Raw genomic sequence first — 25738 nt, forward strand, 5'->3', positions numbered from 1 at the left:
ACAATAGACTGAAACAGACTGACTTGAAGTGTGTTAATGATCCCTTTATATCCTATCTTCAGTTCAGTGTCTGTATGTTGGAAGATGGGTGTTTGACTGAAGAATTTCAGAATGTTAATTACATCTGAATGTTTCTTCTCTTTTATCTGTTTCCCTCTCTGGCTGTTGGGTTTGAGAGCACAGCCTGTACAGCTCTGGGGATCAGATACATATCTGTGAATGAAAGATGAAAGGAGTTTTTGTGTGTTCACGAGTATGTGAGGGAACAAGGGATAAAGACCGAGAAAGAAATATAGATGCAGGAATGGAACATATTTGTAAGGGATGCCAAAACCTAAAAGGATAAAAAATGATAAGAACCAAGAATGTATGAAGCTAGAAAATAAAAACTGAGAAACGAGTCAATGTGAATTGCAGTCTGCAGCCCATTTTGACTTTAAAGAGGGATCAAACCACCATTCCTTGGAAATGCATCATTACAGATTATGTGCCAGTGTTTGGAGAAGTAAAAATCGTGACAAAAGAGAAAGTAAAAAGGTTTGTGGTACTGTTATGATAGTTGGCAGAGACAGGAGGGGTCTTGAGTGCTGACTAAGCCTGTAAAACATTCATTGCACATTCCACTCTGTCTCACATGAACCATTATAAAACTGAATGAAGAAGGCAAACACACACATACTAAAACAAGAAGGTCATTTTAACCGTGTCAGATTGTTACATTACCTCATGAAGCACAGAGGAACCGATCTAAGCTTGTAAACTCGCACTTCTTACTGACCCACACAAGACACACACAAACCCACCTGATGGAAGGATGCCTGGAAGAATGCTTTACACAGGACCCATATCTCAGAGCTACAGGTGTGCACAGTGAACTTCAACCATTAGGGATGCACAAAACATCGGTAACATATTGGTTAACCCTCTGGGGTCTGAGTGAGTTTTGGGCTCTGGAGAAGTCTGACATGCCCTATTTTTTGTGCTTTTTCCAGTTGCTTATAAACAAATCAATGGCTACAGTGATTACACTGCATTCAACACAAACTGAACATATACATATATATACATATATATATATATATATGCATAAAACTTAAAGTTTAATAACACTATAATAATTTAATAACTCTGTTAAATGTGCATTTTTATACTGTACATTTTAATGTTGTGATACCTAAAACATTTAAATTGACTGATTTTAGTTATAAGTGTTTTATTTTTTTATTCAGACAAAAAAGTGCATCATTTTAATATCAGTTATAACATGAAAATAATTTGATATTTCTTATATATGTTTTTATATAATATACACTACCGTCCACAAGTTTAGTGTCGGTAATATTTTTAAATGTTTTTGGGAGAAGTGGCTTATGCTCATCAAGGCTGAATTTATTTGATCAAAAATACAGTAAAAACAGTAATATTGTAAAATATTATTTAAAATAACTGTTTTATAATTAGTCTTCAGTGTCACATGATCGTTCAGAATATTTTTTTTGCTTTTTGATTATATTTGTGGAAACTGATCAATTTCTTTCAGGATTCTTTGATGAATAGAAAGTTCAAAAGAAAAGAATCTCTCTGAAATGGAACAATTTTGAATTATTTGTAACTTTATAAATGTCTTTATTGTCACTTTTGATCAATGCGTAATTGCTGAATAAAAGTATTTATTACTTTATACTCCTTCAAATTACTTTGACCCCAAATTTTTGAACAGTAGTGTATATTACTTATAGATATTGTTTATAATATAACTGTTATATATCTAAGACGACTGCAGAAACATGTTTTTAAGAAAATAGGGTTAAAAAATAAATAAATAAATAAATAGCTTGCTACTATTAATATGCTACTAATGAGCTACTATGCAAATGATGAACAAATAGGGGTAAATCACATCTTTTATGTTTTTTTTCTGCTTATGAATACAGTATATACTCTATGCTCCCACATGTCAAACAGCTGTAACAACAATTCAAAACATGCATGCGTGCCCAATTTACGAGCTCAGAGCGCACACGCTCACGAGACTGCGATCGTCCGATTGGCATGAAACCCCAGTATTTTGGCACACACTTGGCGGGTGACCTCATACCTCCCAGGAGATCCTCCTCGCACCATCCGACTTCCTTCCTTCTGTGCGGTTGTTCTATCAGTCCATCTCTCTATCACTCCATCACTGTCCTCTCTCACGTAGACAGCAATAATTACCCTCCCAAAGTCCTCTTCCTCCCCTCTGCTTCCCGTACAGCCAATCACAAAGCAGCGTTGGGTCGCCTAACCGGGCCTCTCGCTTAAACATAGCATTTCCTGTTAAAGATAGGGCCCGTCCCCCTCACTTCCTCCCCCTCAATCTTTTTCAAACAAGCTTTTGATTTTGCTCAGGGTCCTGGAATTAGGTGAACTTCCTATTGCACTTAATTGCTGTGATCTAAAAAGGGCCATGCTGGGTTGTTAGAAGAAAACAGAGCAGAGGAAATACAGTAACGTCATTAGAGGAACTCTCTCTCAGGGTGCCATGCCGAAGACGTTGGCAACCATGACTTATTACTGGTCTCTCTCCTTGGCGGTTAACATCAGAACCGTGGTTGATGTATCCAACCATCTGCTCAAATTGTCAGTCAGTTTCTCCCTTTATCGACCCCTGCTCCTCTTGCCCGCAATCGTTCCCGTGGTAACTATATTTTCAAGCGCCTCTTTTCTCATCGTGTGCCCAAAGAAGGCGGACTGGACCCGCCTGATTTTCCTCCTCTATGATTTCTGGGCCTTCAGATTGTACTCCACCTCCATATGCTCCTCTCTGTTAGCATCGTACAATTCTCTGATGTATTCGGTCCATCTCAAATTTTTTCTTTTTCCATGATGATCTCCCCATCTCTAGACTTGATGCATCCCACGGTTCCTCCTGTATTCTTCCCACTGATTTCTTTCACCTTGCGATGGAGAACTTTCATATCATGCTGCTGTTGTCGTTCAAGCTCATCACATTCTTTGTTCAGCCATTCTTCTTTATCTTGGTCACATAGCCTCCTAGCTTCCCTGTCCAATTCTGCGTATTTCCCATGGTTCCATTTGTTCTTTCTCCTCTGTGCCATCTTTTCCAGAATCTCATCAGTCATCCATTTTTGCTTAATTTTCTTCCTTACCGCAGACACAATCTTCTCTGCTGCTGATGTTAAACTTCCTTTCCAAGTGTTCCACTCTACCTCAGTCTCATCCTCGTTATTATTCTCTACATCCAGTGCTTGGTATATGTTCATAACCTCCACTGCGTATAGCCTCTTAATATCCATATCTGTCTTGAGAAGCTGCAAGTCTAGCTTCTTTTTCTGTTGGCTCTTCTTCAGCTTCCGTAGCTTCAGCTCAATTTTTGCAATGACAGGATTGTGGTCGCTTCCACAGTCAGCCCCTGGGTAGGCTTTACATGACTTCAGAGCATTTCTGTACCTTTCCCTGATTAGGATGTATTCTGTCTGGTTGCGGATGTTTTTTTCCTGGGTTCCTCCATGTCCACCTCCTGCGATAGGGTACTACAAACCAGGTGTTCACAATCACAAACTCGTTACCCTTGGCCCACTCAACCAGGAGCTCACCTCTCTTGTTTCTAATGCCAAGCCCATATGGTCCAACAATGTTCTCTTGTCTGCCCTCACCAACTTTAGCATTGAAGTCTCCAAGAATGATGATATTTTCCTGAGATTTGCACTGCTTTATGGCCATCTCAATATGCTCATAGAAATCGTCCACCACACCGCATCTCTGACAGTCCATGATATTGATCTCCATTCTTTTCATTTCTTGCAAAATGTTCTCTAACTTTCCACTTTGGTGTAGCGTGCACACATTCCAAGTGCTAATGATGACTCGCCTGCGTTTCTTGTCCACAGTCGTAGGATGACGGTCGAGAGCCACCTGGGACTCATGATTAGGGTTGCAAAGGGGTGGAAAATTTCTGGTAAATTTCCAGAAACTTTCCAAAAATCCCGTAAAGTTTCCAAAATTTCTGGAAAGTTTTCGAAATTTACTGGAAATTTTCCAACTTTTTGCAGCCCTACTCATGATACCCTCTATCGGACGTGGCACCTCTTGAGGAAGAGGTCCCATTCACGTCGTACACTTGAGAATAAACTGACTTAGTCATGGTTGTGTCAATAGCATCTAACGCTAATTACACAGTGAAAAGTATTATTTATTTATTTTTTTGCTATTTACATTTGTAAATAGATTCTAATATAGCAACTGCCTTCACTTTTGTTTTTTTTTGGGGGGGGGGGGGGGGGGCTATTGCTTTAAGAAGTCCTTAAACTTTAAGTACTTTTAAAATTTTGTCACCTTGGAAAACAGGATTAAACATTTGCCTCATTTATCTGTTCATAATGAGTCAGCAAATGTGATTTAATTTGTTTATTTAAAACTAGTCTGCCAGAAAGAGGAAACAATGTTTTTTTTTATTCTGAAGATTTACTGGAAGGACATCATCTTACAGAGTACATTACACAAACAAACGGTCAATATACTCATATGTCAACAAATATTCTCGCTGTTCTTCACAAGAACTAGATCAGCACAACTCAGCTAACCACAATTTAACTCATACCCCCTTTCCACCAGCAGGAACCAGGTTTTAGTTCAGTGCCAGTGCTATAGCCGGTTCTTAGTTGGTTCGACTGGCGAGCCCTTTAAGAACCGGTTGCTTTTCCACAGGCTAGAGAGCCAATACAGAGCCAGGTCTTATGTCACTGAATACATTTCATGCTTCATTTCACTAGCGCGGCAGCGCCAAACACAACAGACTTGTTCGAGGTGCATCGGCGCCATGCAGACAGATCGATGGATCAGCACACAACACACTAAAGCACTCCGAGAACTGCCTTGGAGGAAAAAGGGTAAAAGATAACTCTAAAGTCACATTTGCCATTATTTGGCACATTTTCACGGGCGAAAATCCAGTCATTTCAGTAGGAATCTATATTCGATTGGGAATTTTGCGTGAAAGCGAAAGATTTCTCAAAGCAGATTTTGCAAAAGGTTCAAATTAGTCACGCTATTTCACAGATTTCGCTGATGTGGCCCCACTATAACTGCTCTGTCTTCTTACGAGTGTGTTTCCATAGTGTTTCTTCCTCCAGCACTGCTCTTCCCTTTCAGTTCTTCCCGTCCCTGCTGTTTATATGTGGTTGCCCACTTGAAATACCTTGGGTTACGAGGCAGGATTTGACCTCTGAGTGCCCTGCTCAACCCTGAGGTGAGATGAGGGGGCAGGACTGAAGTGAGGCTGCGCTGAAGCTGGGAGATGCTCGTCAGGTGGCCACAACACAAGCCCTGCTCCAACCCAGCGCTCTGGGCCTCGTAACCGCTAGTGTGCAGCCGGCCCATCTGCCCTGTTATTATGGCCATAGAGCTAGTGTCTCTTAAAATAAACATCACAGTGCAAGTACACACTGTAGTGTGGCTCAGAGTATACATTACAACACCATCAAACACTAGTGTGCTCTGAAGTACACATAACGACGCATTATGTCTTTAGGGTATTCATTACATTATACATCTATATCCCTTACAAATGTAAAACATAGAGGCACACCACAGTCAGTAGTTGGGACTGTCCCGGGCCCTGTCACTGCAGGGGCCCACTAAGGTACTCAAAAATACAGGGTACTTATTGGGCCCGGGGGAAAGCATTACAATTTAGTTCCAGGCACCATTAATTTTACCAGTCCCTAAAAATACTTCACAGCCGACTCAGACATCTTTAGAGTGTATATGAGCCAGGCTAAAAACGTTTTTGCTACATGGTAAGTGAATTGACTAAATTGAAACTGACCCACCATAAATATTTCTATGAAACTACACTACTAGTTTTAAAAATCTAGTTTTTGAAAGATTGATGAAATTGAAATTGGATGCATGAAATTGTTATTTGAACCAAAAAGTAATAAATAAATAAATAAATGGGAATATAAAATAAAGTTTACACAAAAAGACTAACCAGCACAACTCTTTTCAACATTGATCAACAGCAAGTCAGCATTTTAGAATGTTTTCTGAAGGATCATGTGACAACGAAGACTGGAGTAATGATGCTGAAAATTCAGCTTTGAATAAATGGCACTTTAAAACATATTCAAATAGAAAACAGTTATTTTAATTTGCAATAATATATCCCACTACTACTGTTTTTATTGTATTTTTGGTCAAATAAATGCAGCCCTGGTGAGCAGAAGAGACTTTTTTCAAAAACATTAAAAATTCATGCAGGTCCCTCTACTTTAACAGTAGTTTAACATTTCCTGTTACTGTTATTTTATTCATTTATTATTATATTATAATAATTTTTTCCTCATTTAAAGTTTTTTTTAAACTAGAAAACAAATTATACTTTTAAAATCCGTTTAAAATAATGTTCACTCACATGAGATGAAGATTGCAATCATATCAGTAGTCTAATAAATGCTGATTTATTTATTTTAGCAAGTCACTTCATGGGCACGGCCCATTCGCAAATGTAAAATATGTATTAAATTTGCATATTAGAAATATATAGTCATATGAAGTAAAAACATATATGATACCTATTAGAACAATATTTATTATATTAACGTATGTATCCAGCCCATACAAATATGTGTGTTTATTAGGGGTGGCACGGTACACAGATGTCAAGGTTTGGTACGTACCTTGGTTCGGGGGTCACGGTTCGATAAGATACGACAGGAAAAAAAATAAATCTACTACAGCTCTGGAACAGCTACGGGGAGCTTGCATTTTCTGCAAGCTGGACCTGCGAAGCGCATACAACCTCATTTGTATACGTCAGGGAGATGAGTGGAAGACCGCCTTCGTAACACCATCTGGCCACTATGAATATCGGGTTATGCCGTATGGCCTATCCAACTCTCCCTCTCTCTTCCAGGGCTATATGAACGAGGTCTTCCAACGTTTCCTAGGATTTGACGACTTCTACCGAAGGTTTATCCACAACTATAGCCTGCTCAGTTCACCTTTCACATCCTTACTCAAGGGCCGGCCCAAGTCTCTGTCCTGGAGCTCATCTGCTCTTGCTGCCTTCCATCAACTTCAAGAAGCCTTCCAGACCGCTCCGATCCTGGTTAATCCCAACCCAGATCTCCCGTTCATCGTCGAGGTGGATGCCTCCTCCACCGGGGTCGGAGCGGTCCTTTCGCAGCGGCAGGGTGATCCCACATGACTCCATCCATGTGCCTTCTATTCGAAGAAGCTGTCCCTGGCAGCGCAGAACTACGATATTGGAAATCGTGAGCTCCTAGCCATCAAGCTAGCTCTAGAGCAGAGGTCCCCAACCACCGGGTCGCAACCCACTACCGCGCGCACAAGCATAGAGACGTGTTTCAGACAGCGCGGCATGCCGATTTGATTCCTCGTTCATGTATCCCTGCGTTTAAGATTCATATGCATGGGAGGTTGCAGTTACGTCGTAATACTGGAAATATTTCTGTTTTAAACCATGAAGGCGAGCCAATGGATATCACAACAGCAACGTGCAAACTTTGCGCAATAGTTATGCCGGTGAACGTCTTAACTTCAGTCACACAGAAAGTGAAAGTAAAAAAAAACTGATGGAGTTTTCTAACGCATTAACAGCGCATATCCGCAAGATTTTTTTCAAACCGTAACCGGTCCGCGGTGTAAAAAAGGTTGGAGAACCCTGCTCTAGAGGAATGGAGACACTGGCTGGAGGGGGCTAACCACCGTTTCGAGGTCATCACCGATCACCGAAATCTAGAATATATGTGAGATGCGAAGAGGCTGAATCCACGCCAGGCCCGGTGGGCGCTATTCTTCACCAGATTTGATTTCACGGTCTCGTATCGACCTGGAGAAAAGAATTGCAGGGCTGATGCCGTGTCACGCCTTCATCAACCTGAGCCTTATAACAATTCTCCCAAACCTATCCTCCCTCCAGCCATGATTGTCAGTCCGATCCTATGGTCCATCGATGAGCTACTTACCCAAGCTAACCGTTCCGAACCTGCTCCGCCGGGAGGTCCAGAGGGTTTATCTACATACCACCAACCTATCGTCTACCCCTCTTTGACTCAGTTCATATGTCTCCGGGCTCTGGACACCCAGCTAGCCTACGTACCCTCTCGCTCTTGTGTCAGCGCTACTGGTGCCCCACCATGACTCAGGATATCTCTCGGTACATCAAAGGATGCTCGATCTGTGCCATCACAAACACTCCCCAGAGACTTCCAGAAGGAAAACTGGTTCCTCTGCCCATTCCAAACCGTCCGTGGTCCCATCTGGGCATCGACTTCATGACCGACCTCCCATGCTCTGATAATCATACCTGTGTGCTTGTCGTCGTAGATCGTTTTTCAAAGGCATGCAAACTCATACCCCTCAAAGGATTACCTACTGCATTTGAAGCGGCGGAGGCCCTCTTTTAGAATGTATTCCGTCACTTCGGTCTTCCGGAGGACAACGTATCGGATCGTGGGCCCCAATTTGTCTCTCGAGAATGGCAAGCCTTCTTCAAACCTTCTTCTAAGCCTTTCCTCTGGTTACCACCCTCAAAACCGGTCAGACCTAGCGGAAGGTTCAGGAAATCGGGAGGCACCTGAGGTCACCAGAACCAGGACAGCTGGAGCCAGTTCCTTCCGTGGGTGGAGTACGCCCAGAACTCCCTAAGACAGTCCACCACAGGGGTCACCCCATTCCAATGTATCCTAGGGTACCAAACTCCATTATTCCCCTGGTCGGGTGAGCCCTCGGAAGTTCCAGCTGTCAACCACTGGTTCCAGCAGAGCGAGAGCGTATGGGACTCGGCTCATGTGCATCTCCAACAGGCAGTGCGGAGACACAAGAGGCAAGCTGACACTCGAAGAACTTCAAACCCTCGCTACCAACCTGGTCAGAAGGTGTGGCTCTCGACACAGGACATCCGTCTCCGCCTGCCTTGCCGTAAGCTGAGTCCGCGGTACATAGGTCCATTCACTGAGCAGAGGCAGCTCAACAAGGTCACTTATGGCGCTTTTCCACTGCGTGGTACGGCTCGGCTCGGTTCGGTTCAGAACGGCACGACACGGCTCAGTTCGGCTTGTTTTGCAGTTTAGTACCGCTTTAGAGTGGGCGGGATTATTCACGTGTCGTTATAGTTGCGCCGCCTCTACTGCCGTGACTCCTGAAAAGCTTTTTAATTCTGCTCGCTCTACCACGCTCTCGCTGGATCCGCTCCTCGGCTATCAACGAGAGGAACATTTGTACTTCCTCAACAGACAACGAAACAGCCGCTGAAAGTTCAATGACGCAGGCAGTGACGATTTTCTCCGGCCAATCAGTGATCAGCAGAGTTTAAACGTCATGTTTTGGTAACGGTACGGCTCGCTTGGAACCTCGGCCGAGGTGGTACTAAAAAAAGTACCAGGTACCAGGTACTGTTCCCAGTGGAAAACCCACCGAAAGTGAGCCGAACTGAACCGTGCCGTGCCGTACTATGCAGTGGAAAAGCGCCATTACAGACTAAACCTTCCACCTCACTATCGCATCTCCCCATCTTTCCATGTGTCTCTCCTCAAACCTCACTCTGAACCTCTGTCTTCCCCCACAGAACCTGGTGGCGATGAGGTACCTCCTCCTCCCGAGATCGCAGACGAGGAGACCACCTATCGGGTCTGGGCCATCCTTGACTCGCGGCGACGGGGTCCCAGGCTGGAATCCCTCATAGACAGGGAGGACTACGGTCCTGAGGAGCGTTCCTGGGTCGCTCGTCATGACATCCTCTATCCAGCGCTCCTCACACAATACCACGCTGAACACCCAGATCGCCCAGCTCCAAGGGGTCGAGGTAGACCCCGTCGTCAGCACACCATCCGGACGTCAGGAGCCGACCATGGAGGAGGAGGTACTGTCACGGAGTCACAACCATCACAGACTAATTGCAACCCATCGTCACCAGATCAGCACGCTCCACCCTCTCGGTCACTTTCCCCAGACTTCTGATACAAAGCACCTACACCTCATCAGCACACTCACTTTAAAGAGCCATCTCTCCTGCAAACCCTTGTCTGGTCTCGTCCATACGAACTCTACAGACTCCTTACCTGATACTAACCATCGCCTTGGAACTTTACCTGTCTTCTGTCATCCAGCATCCATCCTCTACCCTTCATCTGCTTCGTGTCCATTCCTCTGCAAGAGAGACGTTCCTATTACCATCAGCTAAGTCTGCATTGGATCCTCTTGTCATTTCCTACTCCTGTCCGTGCCTCTGCTCAATAAACTCTGTTTCTACTACTCACCTGTCTGCCTCCTTCTGTTGTGTGACAACTATGCTCAGTTTCTTTTCATTTATTTTGAACAGACAGTAGTGCAAATTACAATTTTTTCCACCTATATGTGAAAATACTAAATATTATTACATGTTATATATATAAAATGTATTGTTTTCATTGTGAGCGTACACAAAAAAAAGCAGACCTTTATACAGTAATTATTAATAAGACAATAAGTGTTTAAAGTTGATTCTGCTGGTATAAGGAAACAGTTGAAGTGATCGCGCCGGAGAGCACGCACACACACACACGCACGCACACGCAACTCTAAGGCTAGAAGGGCTACGTATGGAACTACATGGCATTCGCTGTTCTTCTGCTGGCGGTTATCAAACAGCGTTGCATTACTGAGGTAGCCCCCTTCTAGATTGGGGGTAAATTGCCTGTATTCGTCGTAAGGCCTCATGCACCGAACCAAGATGTCTGTACCGTGATGGTTCGGTACGAATACATGTACCATGCCACCCCTAATGTTTATGTTTGTGTAATGCATTTTGGACATATATGTCATATACATGTATATACAAAAAATGACACAGTGCACCATACAGAGTGCAAGTAAAAGTTGTTAGAAGATCCCAGTCACGACACAAATACTACAGTCTGTGTTCTTTCTTTTTTAAACCATGTATTACACTGTAATTCCTGATAAAGTTAATGGTAAACTGGCATTTTATTTACTAACCACAACCCATTTTTATTCACATTTGGCACTTGGTGTATTTTTAGACCATTTGTACAGAATTATGAAATAAAACCCCTAAAATATTGCTTAACTGAAACTAATACATTTTAGTGCAATCTTTCTCACAAAGCAAAAACGGTTGCAATACAACACAATCCCCTACTCCTTTTCATTTCACTCATAATTTGGATTGTGTCCTTGAAGCAAATGCTGCTATGGTTTTTTCACATGTTTTTTCATCATGAATCACTCAAGGGGGAACCACTGGAATGTTATTTTTGATATCTTGTTGTCGTCACATGACCCATTCATACACTAAGACCTTGACACAATGTTGTTTGCACGGTTACTGGGCTGAATTTCATTATGTGATTCACTTTGACTGTGATTCAAACACCCACATGCACATAAAACAGCTTTTAATGCCGGAGAATGGCAGCAGGTATCCATTCACACAATGCTCGCATATGCCACACTGTTGTTTTGCAAAGCTACATATACATAGAAAAGTATCTGTTAACTATAGCTTCCTCAGGCTGATAAAAGACACAAGCATATGACTTATACTACTAATACCACTTCCACAGTTAAACAATAACTCATTCATTCATCAAGGCCTCTGGTCAGATCTGGCCTGCCTGTAAGCGAGAGTTTAGAGATACGATGAGCTCAGTTTCAATTCACTTTATTCACAATATTATTTTTGTGAATTTAAATGTATGCAAAGGATTGTGGGTAACTGGAGAATACGAAAGATGTGCTTGGTGCATCCTTCAAAATAAGCTCAAAGAAAAGCACGTAACAAATAGCTGCGTTGCAAGGATACTTCAAATTGTGACCAAAACTTCACATAAAATCCAATTAAAAATTAAACAGTGTTATTATTTTGAACTAAAACTAATACTAGTAAAATTGGTTACATTAATTGAAATAAAGCGGAAATAGTTGAAGTACTAGAATTACTAAAACTGAAGCAAACAAGCAAAACAAATAAAAGCTAAATAGAAAATATAAAAAAACTAATATAAATGACAAAAGCACAAAATTGAAGATACTGAAATAAAAGTAAATGAAAGCTGAAGAGAAATATATAATAGAAAATAAAAAGTAATAAAATGACAAAAGTACAAAATTACTAACACAAACCAAAAAATTAAATAAAAGCTAAAATACTGTAATAGTATATAAATAATATTAAAATAACACTGAAAGTAAAAAAGAAACATAAAATAACATGAAATGTCCACTGAAATTAAAAAATTCAATATAAATCAGCATTCCAAGCCCACTACATGAATGTAACATGATGTATTTTTGAGTAAAACTAAATATTCAATGAGTAAAATATGTTGGGCTATGTGACGTGATTGGAGGGGCAGGTGACGTGATGCGACAGGTATTACATTCTGATGGAAGATTAGAAAGACAAACATTTTTTCTTTGGAAAACTGACTACGAACAGATGAATGCTGCACGATAAGACTAGGAATGTGTATTATGTAAACAGGGTCCATACCAACTCAAATAATATTCACTTGTATGTAAATGGGCTTTCACACAAAATAAAAAATCTCTCTTCTTTGACAAGCCAAATACTTAAAAGCTGTAATATTCTATTTAGAGCTGATAACATGTCAATAAACCTTTCATTAAGTGTTATTATACCATGTAGTCATGATGGCAGGAGGGCTGGACTTACCCCGGGCTGCAGGCGATCAGTAGAGGTGACTGAAATAGCTTCCTCCGTCGAATGAGCCTCAGCAGTAGTGCTTTCCCTGAGATCACTGGGGCCTCCAGAGGGACAGTTCATAATCATGTACTCCGCGTCCTCTGCTAAACATAATACACATACAATCATCATTTATTTACACAGAAAAGAACCAAAAACACAAAGTGAAGCAATAAACTGTGGTATGAAGAGGTTAGCCATTCATAACAGAGGCATTTACATAAAAAACTCTTTTCAGGAATGTAGATGGTAAAGATGATCTTTTTTATATGTAAGTGTTATTTGAGAGTAGCGGTCTTTGAATTGAACATCTCTGTCAAACTCTCCTTGACCCTGCACTGACTATCTGTATGCTATAAACGCTCTCAGTTCAGCTCAGTCTCTACAGCCGCAGGTGGATCTCCGACAGTTATAAAAAAAAGCATATAAATCATGACAGCTGTGTCAGAGCTGTGCTGCAGCGTTAGTGCACAGAAGGGATGTTTAACAAAAGTGCACTCTTGAAGTTTAAATACACTTAAAGATCAACAAGTATACTGTAAAAGACCGCCTAAAAATTAAACAAGCTGCCTAAAAAAGGAACTAGAAAACAAGTGCAGAAGCAATGCATCATTTTAATCAATAAACATTTTAACATGACTTATATACACTACCTTTCAGATCTTATATATAATTTTATACATACACTTTGTATATTTTTTTATATAATGTGTATTTTGAATATTTTTTAAACACTTGGTCACACTTTATTTTAAGGTCCAGTTGTCATTATTAACAAACCATTAGCTATGACTTTTGCCTCAATAATGTAACAAAGGAGTCTTGACGACGAAGTGGGGATCCAAATGCAAAGCTTTTATTAAAGAGCATAGTCAGACAAGCAGGGTCAAAAAACAGCAAAACTGTACATCCAAGACAATCCAAAAGAGTAATCCACAAAACAGGCTAAGGTCAGGGCAGGCAGCAATAAATCAGAAACGAGTAAACTGTCCAAGGATCAAAACACGATGACAAGGCAGGGCAAGAAAACACGGGAATGAAACACGGGAAAAAACAGGAGAACTTACAGGCTAAGCAATCGTCAGCGATGAGAATTTGTGTGTGTGCCATTCTTACAGTGAGACTAATAATACAGTTCAGTCATGAAACTCTAGATGGCGCAGGCTGACGGGTTGTTAACATAACTGATGATATTCAGAGAGTTAAACGACTTGGCACAATCTGATTGGTTCATGCTGCATATGCAGCCAATGAGCTTACTGCACTGCATTTATATGGCTGGCTAGTATTCACTTGAGATTCCTGCAGCACTCTTTCAGAGTTCTCTGAAGCCCTCCACCTTCCCCAGCTCCACCTGTATAGATCTGCTACGGGTTATTTTATATGCTATTTGTGCAGCAGCAGTATGTCTTAAATACTCACGGCACCGTATCGCCATATGCATTGGCAGTAGCAAGTTCCTGTACTTCCTTGCCGCAGCAGCAGCAATAATCTACAAATAGCAGCAGCAATTCAGCAGCAGTGTAGCAGATCTATTCCGCCAAGACCAAATACATTAACATTGTCATATCCATCACCATACTAAAATCTTCCCAGAGTAGTCATGATTGAAATGAGGTAATGAAAGACAGGTGCTAGCAATGATGATGAGTGCAGATGTGTCCAGGCAAAGGATTATGGGAAATGGAGTCCTAGGTGAATGGTAAAAGTCAGTGATGGAGTGCCCACTGGTGGAGCTCGTGGGCACTCCAGTTGGTGATAGTGAGAATTGATCCCAATACTAAAGTGTTACCAAACACTTTTATTCAGCAAAGACTAAATTGATTTAAATTGATAGATTAAATTGAATAAACGTGACAGTAAATGCATTTAAGTGGTGGATTCTTATTTCAAATAAATGCTGTTTTTTTTACTTTCTATTCCACAAAAATAATTAGCAGCTCAACTGTTTTCAGCATTGATAACAATCAGAAAAGTTTCTTGAGCAGCAAATCAGTATATTTAATGATTTCTGAAGGATCATGTGACACTGAAGACTGGAGTAATAATGCTGAAAATTCAGCTTTGCATCACAGGAATAAACTACATTTCAGTATATATGAAAATAGAAAACAGTTATTTTACATTGTAATAATATTTTATAGTATTATGTTTTTTTACTGGATTTTTTATCTAATATATGGTGGGCAAACTTCCAAAAACAAATAAAATCTCACCAACCCTACCGTTTCAACAGTAGTGCATATTCACATATAGAATCACACATTTACTTCATATAATCAAGCGGTCACCTGGTGCATCCTTGTTGTCCTGTAGTTTATATAGCAGCTCTGTGATGGATTTTTTCTGGGCCTGAGCAATATAACTGAGATTCTCACTGTCCAGAACCAGAAAGAAGGCCTGCAGGTCTGAAACCAGCCGAGCCAGCACTGCAAAATCATAGAAAACAGACATATGTATCAATACACACAATTAAATCATTTTCACATTTATACTCCTTGATTTTTCTTTCTTTTCTTTGCACATCCCATATTTTCTCTCAAGCTCTTCACTGACACTGTTCATAATTACTTAATGTTTATTCAGAATGTGATTATTTTAAATTGTAAGTAATATTTTGATAAATACATGACAGATTTTCAACTTTTGAAAAACAGATGATGGTGGCATGATAAAAAGTTTCCAAAACCAATTTCAATTTATTCAACAAAAAGCAGAAAGTTGAAATCTGACCTAAAAAAATCTGTAGTTGAAGAAATATCCAAATATGTCCAAATGCACATGAAGGAGAAATAGCTGTGTTATGAAGTTATGAATATATATAAATCCAGAATTAACTTGAACATGAATGCAGTCAAAAAGTATTAATCCAGTCCCACGAACCTGTAATAGATACCGCTCAGTGTTTCCAGGAATGATCTTTGTTCGATTTATTAAACCACCAAAGTAAACAGCCATGCTGATTGAATTAAGCGAGATTTTCAATCATTCCTTCAGGATGCTTGCAGGACTGAAGCAGAGGACTCCTAAACTGCTGATTTATTTACTGTCTCAGCTGAATAAGTGCTGCTCCATGCTGCTTTGCATTATTTATACTAAAGTGACTTTATATCAAGGTTAGAGTACATTCCTGCAGCCGAAGCCATTCATCACACTAGACTCGTATCCACACAAACATCAACACATGTGCCTCTAACACACACGCTGATGCTGTACCTTCACTGCGTGCTTCAAGAGTCATTTTAATATGGAATCAAACATATTTCTACCATTGTAGCAAATGCCAGCAGATTTTCAATCCTGCTGAATGAGGAAAAGTGGCCTCTATCTGTTTTATAATGGTTTAAAGTAGAGATCGACCGATATATCGATTTACCGATATTTTTCCCGATATTTAAGCATTTTTCCATAATCGAATATCGGTTTTGTAATATCGGATTCCCCGATAAACACCGCCATCTTGTGGACGTTTTCAGAATTGCGCGCAGGATCGCAATTGCAGCGCATCTGAGGGGAGACGAGACAGCAACGGCGTGCAGGTACTTGATTTGCTGTAGTTAGTAAACTATTTAATATTGCAGGCATTAATGCACAAATTAGATGTATTACATAAATGCCTGATATATAGTTTAAATGCAACTTGGCTCTAAGAAATATGATAAATAAGATACTCTGTCAAGCCCTGTCCCTATAAAGATAGGCTATAACTTTGCCTGAAATAACACAGCCATGAATTAGCACATGGTGGAAATAAAAGCGCTGAATTTAATTCTCTCTGTGGTCTATTAGTCTCGTGAAGTCGGAGTCACATAGATAATCCGTCAAGTCCTCTCCCAATAAAGACGTAACTTTGCATGAATTAAATAATACAGCCATGAATGATTGCATGTTGGAAAGAAAAGCATTGAATGTAATTCTCTCTCTGTTGTCTATATGCTCATCATTAGTCTCGTGAAGCCGCTTTCATATTGCAGTTCACTCAGCGGTTGATGCTCAAGAAATGCTCAATACGGCCACCGCATGTAACTTTTAACAAGATTCACTTTTTTGAAGCACCCTAAATTGTATTAACACTTACTATATAACCATTATTTTGTTTATAAACATCTAAATTAATACAACTCTATGGAAATTAATTATTTATTATCTCCGCGATCGATCGCAGTTTGAGCCTATAGTTCTGTGTAAAGGCAGATAAACCGCGCTGTCAGCAGCATAATTTAGAGCATGCCAGTTGAGAAATGCAATAAAATACAATGCTTGTTATATTCCAATATTCCAGAGAATATTATTCCGTGAATTAACATTATCCAGTGAATTATTCTTCACTCTTTATCCTATTAAACAGCTTATAAACCTACTAAAACTGTAGTTAAAAATGAAGTTGATATGACTCCTTTCCTTTATTTTCTCCATTTGAAAACATTAGACTTTCTATGTTCATTTTGCTTACTGCTAACATTAGTGTTGCTGCTAAAGCTTTTTATAAATAAAATGTTTTTTTATTGTTGTAATACGAAGATTAAATTGAACATGACAGGGCTCTAGACTGCGACCAAAATGGTAATTGTTTGCGAGTTAAAATTTGACGTGGTCGCATTTGTACGAGTGCCAGGTCTGCGCTGCTCCAAAGCGTCTGCTTCATACAGCGCGCGCTGCCAACCGCAGCACATTATAGCAGGAGTCAGATTTCACTGATCACGTGAAGAGAGGTGCTTTCAGCCGAGCGCTTCGTGGGTAGAGCCTGGTTTATACCCGCCGCTTCAGCACGAGCGCGAAGGTGCGCGTCGCGGATGGAGCGCAACGGATGGATTTGTTTTCAAACTAAAGTAAAAGACCGCTTCTTAAACCAGAGAAGGTGAACGTGGTGGTATTCTTGTAGAAAAAACTCCTGTCAGCTACAGCCAGTTTAGTTTTACTTTTCTTTTTGTTTTCGTTTTGAGAAGCTTGTTATCTTTGCTGTTTACCTCAGGTTATGCTATGGAGGCTTTCCTTAATTAAAAAAAAATATATATTAATATTTATTTGCTTCCTCAGAGTTTGCTAAACATTCTGTAATATACTAGGTATATAGTAGAGCATGTGGTGTGTCCTATGCCATGCCTCGTCTTATTCGTTTTTGTTGATAAATGTTATGTAAGAGTTTGTCATTGTCAACGTACTGTTTTATTGTTGTTGCGCTTTTTAATTAAGAATAACAATGAATCCATCTTTTGTTTTAGTCTTAAAAAGTTAAAGGTGTATAGATACAAGCAAAACAGACAATGATCTTTTCTTGTAAAATGTGACACCAAGATCGCAAATTTGAAAGTAAAAAGCGCACGAAAAAAGGAATTCCTGTTCACAAAATTTAAATCACAAATAATACAGATGAAAAAGAACGAGTTGAATGTTGAAAACTTTCGTTACCATATAACTATAAACTATGATAAAAGTTCATCAGCATGCATTGATTAATCAAATGTTGTAGCAAAAACAAAAAACAAATTGCAACCAAATTATGTGCTCGTGCGCAAAAGTGAGATCAGTGGGAAGAATGAGTCTAGAGCCCTGCATGAAAGACTGCTAATTCTCAAAACATTTTTTGTTAAGATGACTGAAAGGAGGAAAAACCAAAGTGAAGTATGGACTTACTTCACGCAGTCATTTATTTACTTTATAACAGTAAATAAATATCGGTTCTGCATATCGGTTATCGGGCACATAGACATGCAAATAATTGGTATCGGTATCGGTTATAAAAAATCAATATCGGTCGATCACTAGTTTAAAGTGAGGCCTGCTCTCTGTCTTACCTAACATACAGAGACTCCACACACTGTGTATATTACACAGACACACATCAGTGGGCCTTTGTGCTGCAGTCAATCCTCTCTCAATCTTTCTCACACATCATTTGACACTCTCTCCCAGCTGGTTTCTCAAAGTCCTTGCTGTTTGCTCAGACGAGCATCACTATTATTATTGCTCATACGTAAGTTTAGGGATGTGAACAAACACCAAGTCTAGGAATCGAAGTTCAGCACATAACTTACTCTGCGCTACAGAGACCTGAGCCATATCTAAGGACCAGACTATCATAACTAAAAAACTTTGGTGTAGAAATAATTTTCACTCAGAATTTGCCAGTAAGCTTCACAAATAATTACAAAGAAATGGCAAGTGACACACTGAATTAAAAGTTCGATTTTGGAGTAGGAGAATTGAAATAATATTTTCTTGTACAACATACTCAAATAAACTTTTTCTTATTTACAACTTAAAAAATAAAATAAAAAATACACTTTTTATAATGTAGCAACACGTTAAAACCACTCAAAACACCTACAACCTTTTGCACAGGTAAGCGACAATCATGTTTTCTTCAGAAAAAGTACTTCTAGTAGGTAGTAAAACCTACTTTTTGCGTCTTGCATATGCCATAATTTTCACTTATATTCCATGTGAAAAAGGAGTGTGCTTTCACTTAAGTGCACTTAAAGAGAGATGCTTTTGTGGCTATAACACTCTTAAGTGCACTTTTAAAAAGTACACTTTGTAATAATGTCAAATTAAAAGTGTAGCCCCTTTGAATGGGATTTTTCAAATTAAACGTGTTGTCAACCCATATAAACTGCTTGATCGTAATTTTAACTTCTGTGTTATTTTAATTTGAACTTAAGTGTGTTATGATTATAAATATATTTAAATATATGACTTACAGTATAAGTTTCAATAGAAATAAAATTAACATATTTTAGTTTAGCATAAATGCTTTTAGCAGTTACATAATTCAAATTAGAATTAATCATGAAATGTCATATAGTAAAGATGCATATAGTAAAAGTACATATAGTAAAGAAGTCCAACTTAAGTTAGTCCAAAAAGCAAGTTCAACTAATTGCATATAATTAAAACAAGTACTCTTGTAAAATATGTTAAAGTGTTAAAAAGTTTTTTTTACAAGGGCATCTTCAGATAAATCCATTTTTTTTCAATCATAATGTCAGACATTACTAGTCCATCATAATATGTCAATAAGATCTCTCTTTGATGATCTCTACACAGGCCAGCTGTTGTGATGGAGCTGAATGGACCTTTGAAAAGATCTCTGTAGGGAAGCACATAAAGACCTGCATGACACTTCCGAAACACACGGGTACGGTTATTTCACTACTCGTTTAAAAATGGTTTTCAGTCCTTATCTGTCAGCGCTAGCATACTAAATGCTTAAACAGCAAACTTATTTACCATTTAACACTTCTTTTTTGTGTAGGAAAAAGTCTGATCACAAAATGTTGATTTTGAAAAAAAATCACATTAGCGATTCCTTCTACGAGATAATCAGATTTGTAGCATAGCTCATTAAGATAGCATGCTGGTAGTATGATACCCCTGCTGAAAAAAACTATAGAAACCATCACAGGAATTCTAATTGTTTCCACTACAACTACCATTACAAACATTACAAACCATCAACTTTAAACCATTAAAACCACAAAAAAATTGTTTCCTGTAGTGTGTTTTGGGATATTTTCCATTAGGTTTTAACAAGCCAAAAATAGAAGTTCATGGACCAATTGCCAGTAGAAACCAACAGGCACCATTGCAGTTTCCATTTAAAACTAGTACAATTCCCATTATAACCAAACAAATATAGAAATTATGTGATGGTTTCTATTGTTTTGTTTTTCAGCAGGGACTATACCAGGCTAATTGGCTAATAATTCTATAAGCTAGCAAACTAATCAGATAACGTTATGCTTAAGGTAGCAAGTTAATCGGCTAACAGTAAAGCAAGTCAGTCGAAATCGCAAAGGGCCAGAGAGAGAAAAAAACTGTAAACGTGGCTCCTTATCCGAGGCCCAGCTTTTATCATTTGCCAAAGAAAGGATCAGAGGAGCCAAGTGGAGCTGTTTCAAAGGATGTGTCTCTTGGACTCTTCTTTACAATCAAATCTCACTGAAACCTACAGTCAAAAGAAAATCAGCAGCTTTGACAACAAAAATATTACGTTTAAATAAATAAAAGTGTATCTCATTTAGGGTTGGGCGATGTCTACCAAATCGGCGATGATCACGATGCCGGCTCAACACCTATCAGGCCAACCCTAATCTCATTCACTAATAATTATGTGGATTATCTCTTTCACACACACGAGAACGTCTCATAAAGAATTTACTTTCTAGGCCCATTGTTACCATTTAAATGCACTGCAATACTATAAACTTCTGAGCTCGAACAGAAACTCAACTTCTGGTCTGTGCAAACCACTGCTCTCGGTTCACACTGTCTGTTTTCCCAAATAGGGTACCAGAGCTGAGCATCTCAACTGTGTCTATTCTGAACTCAGTCCCATGTCTGTAGGGTGCAGTGGTGGTTTAGGGCTCCAGCTGTGGCTTCATCTCCTGGGAGAAAACATCTGAATTCCCATGGGTTTATATGGGGTCATGGGTGAGTACTAGTAGACATGTAACAATGCCTCAGCAGCGCTGCTCAAATAAACATTTCAAGAACTGTAAGAAGAGCCATGAGAATGCAGTAAATCCCACAACTTATGTAACTTTCTCACATCAGGAAAAATAGAGTATACTATATCTTATAGATAGATATCTATATCCACCGCCTCCAGAATCACTGATATTATATGCAGGCCCACATTGAATATGTTGACTTTTTGCTGTTATTTTGATGGAAAAATTTATACATAATGTCATTCCCATTCTGTCAATGGGTCAAAGACAAATTTGCAAGATAAAGGAAAATTATTTTTGACTTGACAAGACTTGACATGAAATGTACAAAATTACATGTTGTCCATATACATCTTAATTTTGATTTATTAAAAAAGTAAGGTAAGGTGTTTTACAAATATCATGAATTATTAATTCAGAAATCTAAAAGTTTTTGTGTAGTCACACCCTATTTTACACATTCCAAGAGACTTTTTGACCTGGTTAGTGTCCTACAAACTATTGTTATAGAAACTGTAAAAAAAATTAAAAAACATAATATACTCTATATACAGTATAACCTTTAAAATAAATCTTTAAATGAGGCTTTCCCCCCCCCTCATTATATTCCATCAAAAATAAATTAATTAATAAATGAATTAACTAATGAATAAATAAATAAATCTAGAAATTTAAAAAATAAATTTACATTTTTATTTTATTTTATTTATTTATCTGTTTTTACATTTATTTATTTATTTGAATAAATGAATACATCCAGTAAAATGTTAAACGTTAAATTTGGCAGCTCTACTATTGAATTTACAATACAACTGAATGTATACTACCCAGCGCCTTTGGATTTTGCATACACAAAAGAACATAACCAACAAATAAATGCAAATAAAAGATGTGTGTGACGCTACAGCTCACAGTTAAACATTATACATAATACCAAAAAGCTGTTTTTCTCCAGGAACCTGGGGCTTTAAAGGAGATGACAAATATCACTTACATACAGTAGCACCTATTCCGGAAAGCTTCCTGTAAAAAAGAAAATTCTGTTTTCATTTATCGAACACGCTGACCTTCAGACGTGACAGAGCTGGCGATGTAGTGCTAACAGTAAAGTCATTAAGCAAACAGAGCTCCAGCCAGATGTCAATGGCTGACTGTGACGGAGGCTCTCTGTCCTTCAGATTGTCATTCTCAAGGTCTCTTCTCCTAACTCCACCATTTCTCACTGCCACACTATATTAGCAACTTCAGACAATTTTCTTGAGCAGATGTTCAAAGCTTCATCATGCTTTTGCGAATGCGAGAATCTAAAAAAAGACTTTCACATGTTATTGTGATATTTTCACATTTTGGTTAAATAACATTTGATTCCTTTGACATTCCACTATTTCTCGTAGACTTAAGCCAATAACAACTGTCCGCTAAGAAGTTGCCCCACCCATTCACGCTTGGTGCAGGAACTGTAAAATGTGTGGAGGATAAATATTGAGCATTGTCATAACAACGTCTCAAAGGTCAAAGAACCCAGCTACTGGCTTCCGGCTAAATCAAACACACACAAAACCTCATCCTTTATCACTTTAAGGTTCTACTGAACCTTTACTTCTGATGAATACACTCAAAAAAAATAAAGGTCCTTTATTGGCATCAATAGTTCCATAAAGAATCTTAAACATCAATGGAACCTTGGCCTCTATTCTTCAGTTCTTCTAATACAGCCTTGGTATCGCAAACACTAAAACTGATAATAAACTGTACTAATTATGTGGAATATATTTCCATCTGATTAGTTATCAATCATTGTCTAGAACAAAATGTTCATCTTTTCAGTATTGAACGGAATTTTAAATCCTTCAGAAATCATTTTAATATGATGATTTGATGCTCAAAAACTAATATCTTATCATGATCAGTTTTGAAAACAGTTGTCCTGCTTAATATTTTGGTGGAAACTGATATTGATGAATGGAAAGTTTCTGGACTGATGAAGAGAAAGTTCAAAAGCACTTCTTTATAAAGTTTTATAACATTATAGCTGTATTTTCTATCACTTTAAATCAAGATAAAAATAAATAAATCTTATTATTAATATTTACTAAAATATTTGGATAACATGTCCCACAAAAAGAAAGAAAGAAAGAAAGAAAGAAATGGCTTATACTGCCACTTAGACTTCCATTGTAGGGTAAACGTACCCATTAAGCACACTTCCATATTTGAGATCAGATTATAAAAAGAAAAAATAATTTATTATCCTACTTGATTTCTTAACCAATTGATGTGTTTGTTACTATATACCTCCAGTAATTTCAAGCCAATCAGATCATTTCACTCTGAAATATAAGTCTCCATGGCTGTGTCCAAATTCAGGGTCTGCATCCTCCTTAGGATCCTTCCCGGTTGAAGGAGGAGGGATCCTCCGACGTCCGCAAAACCCGGAAGTCGGTGTTTGTGAATTTGGACAGCCTACCCTTCTTTCAGTTCCGTCCCTTACCCGTTGCTCATATCCTGTCGCCTAGCAACCGTGACAGCGCCAAGCAAGAAGCGGGAAAATGGACAAACAAAGAGTTATTCTCCTCATTTTAATTCTTTTGGAAGAAATAAAGCAATTAAATAAATTAAATACTTTCTTTGCTCGTTGTCGGAGAGTTTTTTATATCAGACTACAAGACAGTCACATCCAGGTAAGCCATTATAGCCTATTTTTATTTGTTTTTAAGTATTCTACTAATTTCTCCTACAAATTCATTGAGCCGAAGCATAAACTTTAGCTTGTTTTGTCAGAGAAACTCCTCTCCCACTCCGCTACCGCTCGCTTCGTCCGCCATTACGCTCTGCCGAAATGAATTATGGGATAGGTAGGACGGGAAAGGATCCACCACACCCATCCTTCCAATTCGGGGAAAAGGAGGACGTATTTGTGGGCCGCATTTGAAGGATCCTACGAATTTGGACAGCCTTCGTCGCGGCGCTGTGACGTAACATCCTTCAAATGAGTACTCCGAAGGATGCAGACCCTGAATTTGGACACAGCCCATGTGTTCACACTGTCTGGCGGACATTTTGAAAGCTGTCTAAAAACTTTCACCAAAAGACTAGCTCCTTAAATGTGTGTTTTTTTGACGTTTAAGCTTTTATTTTGGGTAAGATTCACTACTTATTGTTAAATTAAGAGACTGATGTTCAGACTTTTGCATATTATAACCTGGGACTTGGATGTGGGAAATAATTACATTAGATCCAAAAGATAGTTTTAGCAACACAGCGCAGATGCTACAGAACACAGTTAGCTGACTAGCTGTATAAGATTGTGCTACGCTAATATATTACTTCACAGGCATTACTGGCTTGTACTTTTACATCCATAATATTATAAATTGACAGTTTATTGCTGGTCTGTGGTTTTACAGTGCTGTAATTTTTAAAGGTTTCTTATTATTTTACGGTGAGCTTAAAGGGTGCACTACTATAAAAATCACACAGCTTCAGTGTGACATCAAGAAAAAGTATAATTTTATAGATATTGTTAATAATAGTTGTTCATATTAAAATGTGTATGAACTTAATACATGACCTAGGCTATTTATTTAGCAAAATCCTATCATTTTAATAAATATTACATGGTATTTATTAAAAATCGTTTTAGTTTTACTAAACATCTATGTAAATACTTCATAAACAGACTTTAAATATTAACTGATGGTTGTTTCTTTAAGTTAAGTTAATACATTTTCTATTAATTCTGTCAAGTGTCAACTCAAATCTGCAGACTGGCTCTGACCTTTGGCAACGAACCTAAACTTCTCCGGTCTGTAAATCGGTGGATAAAATCGTGGTGTATTCCAGCTTTAAGAAACTAAGCCTTAAGATACGTTGACATCCATTTAAAAAGAGGTTTCATAATGACGCAAGTTTCTGTGTTCATCTCCATGAATTAAATGTTGTATTGGTTTGTCTTATTTTATTTTTGAATGTTACTTATCTAAACGTTGACTAGTCTAGATGTTGCATTGTGCTTAAATGACACTTCATTATGAATATTTAACTGATCGACTCGAATGCCTTGTTGCTTGATTTTAGTGTTCTGTTTTTTTTTTTGTGATGGACTTTTTACCTTCAAAAAAAAACATTTGTTTTACAATTATTCTTTACAAATTTTCCTTAAAATAAAAAAAAAAAAAAAATTTGATGTGAGCTTAATGGGAACAGGGGTGTGCTTAAAAGGTACAAAAATGTACCCATTAAGCACAGCCAGACTTTTTGAATTTAATGATTTATATCATAATTGAAATACTTTTGTTATCTAAAATAAAATTAAACATTTTGGGTGAGATTAATATTTTATTTTAACATAAGTTTTTGTACTGAAACAAATATCTTATGCACTAAAAATGTCTCAATGTAGATTTTGGTGAGCTTAATTGGTACGTTTACCCTAAATGCACAATTGTCAACTGATTTTCCCAGCAGGTTTTCATTAGTCTCAGACTCAGACGTAATGCCCACGGACCATTGGCTAAACGGCTGATGCATACGGCACACTTATCTGGAAACACTT

General features: G+C 38.4%; 1 protein-coding gene across 2 annotated transcripts in view; it reads right to left on the minus strand.

The window, feature by feature from the left end:
- LOC306848985 (actin filament-associated protein 1-like 2) overlaps positions 1–25738 on the minus strand; it is a 50114-nt gene that overhangs the window by 19145 nt on the left and 5231 nt on the right. The window contains exons 2-3 of one of the 2 annotated variants that reach the window (XM_079383786.1): positions 15022–15159; positions 12701–12834 (exon numbers count right to left, since the gene is read on the minus strand). In XM_079383786.1, the coding sequence (XP_079239912.1) occupies positions 12701–12834; positions 15022–15159 (272 nt within the window). The remainder of the gene's footprint in view (positions 1–12700; positions 12835–15021; positions 15160–25738) is intronic. The other variant, XM_079383787.1, reaches the window with a different exon arrangement.

This window comes from Barbus barbus (assembly GCF_936440315.1).
Source record: "Barbus barbus genome assembly, chromosome: 29".
Taxonomy (NCBI): Eukaryota; Metazoa; Chordata; class Actinopteri; order Cypriniformes; family Cyprinidae; genus Barbus; species Barbus barbus.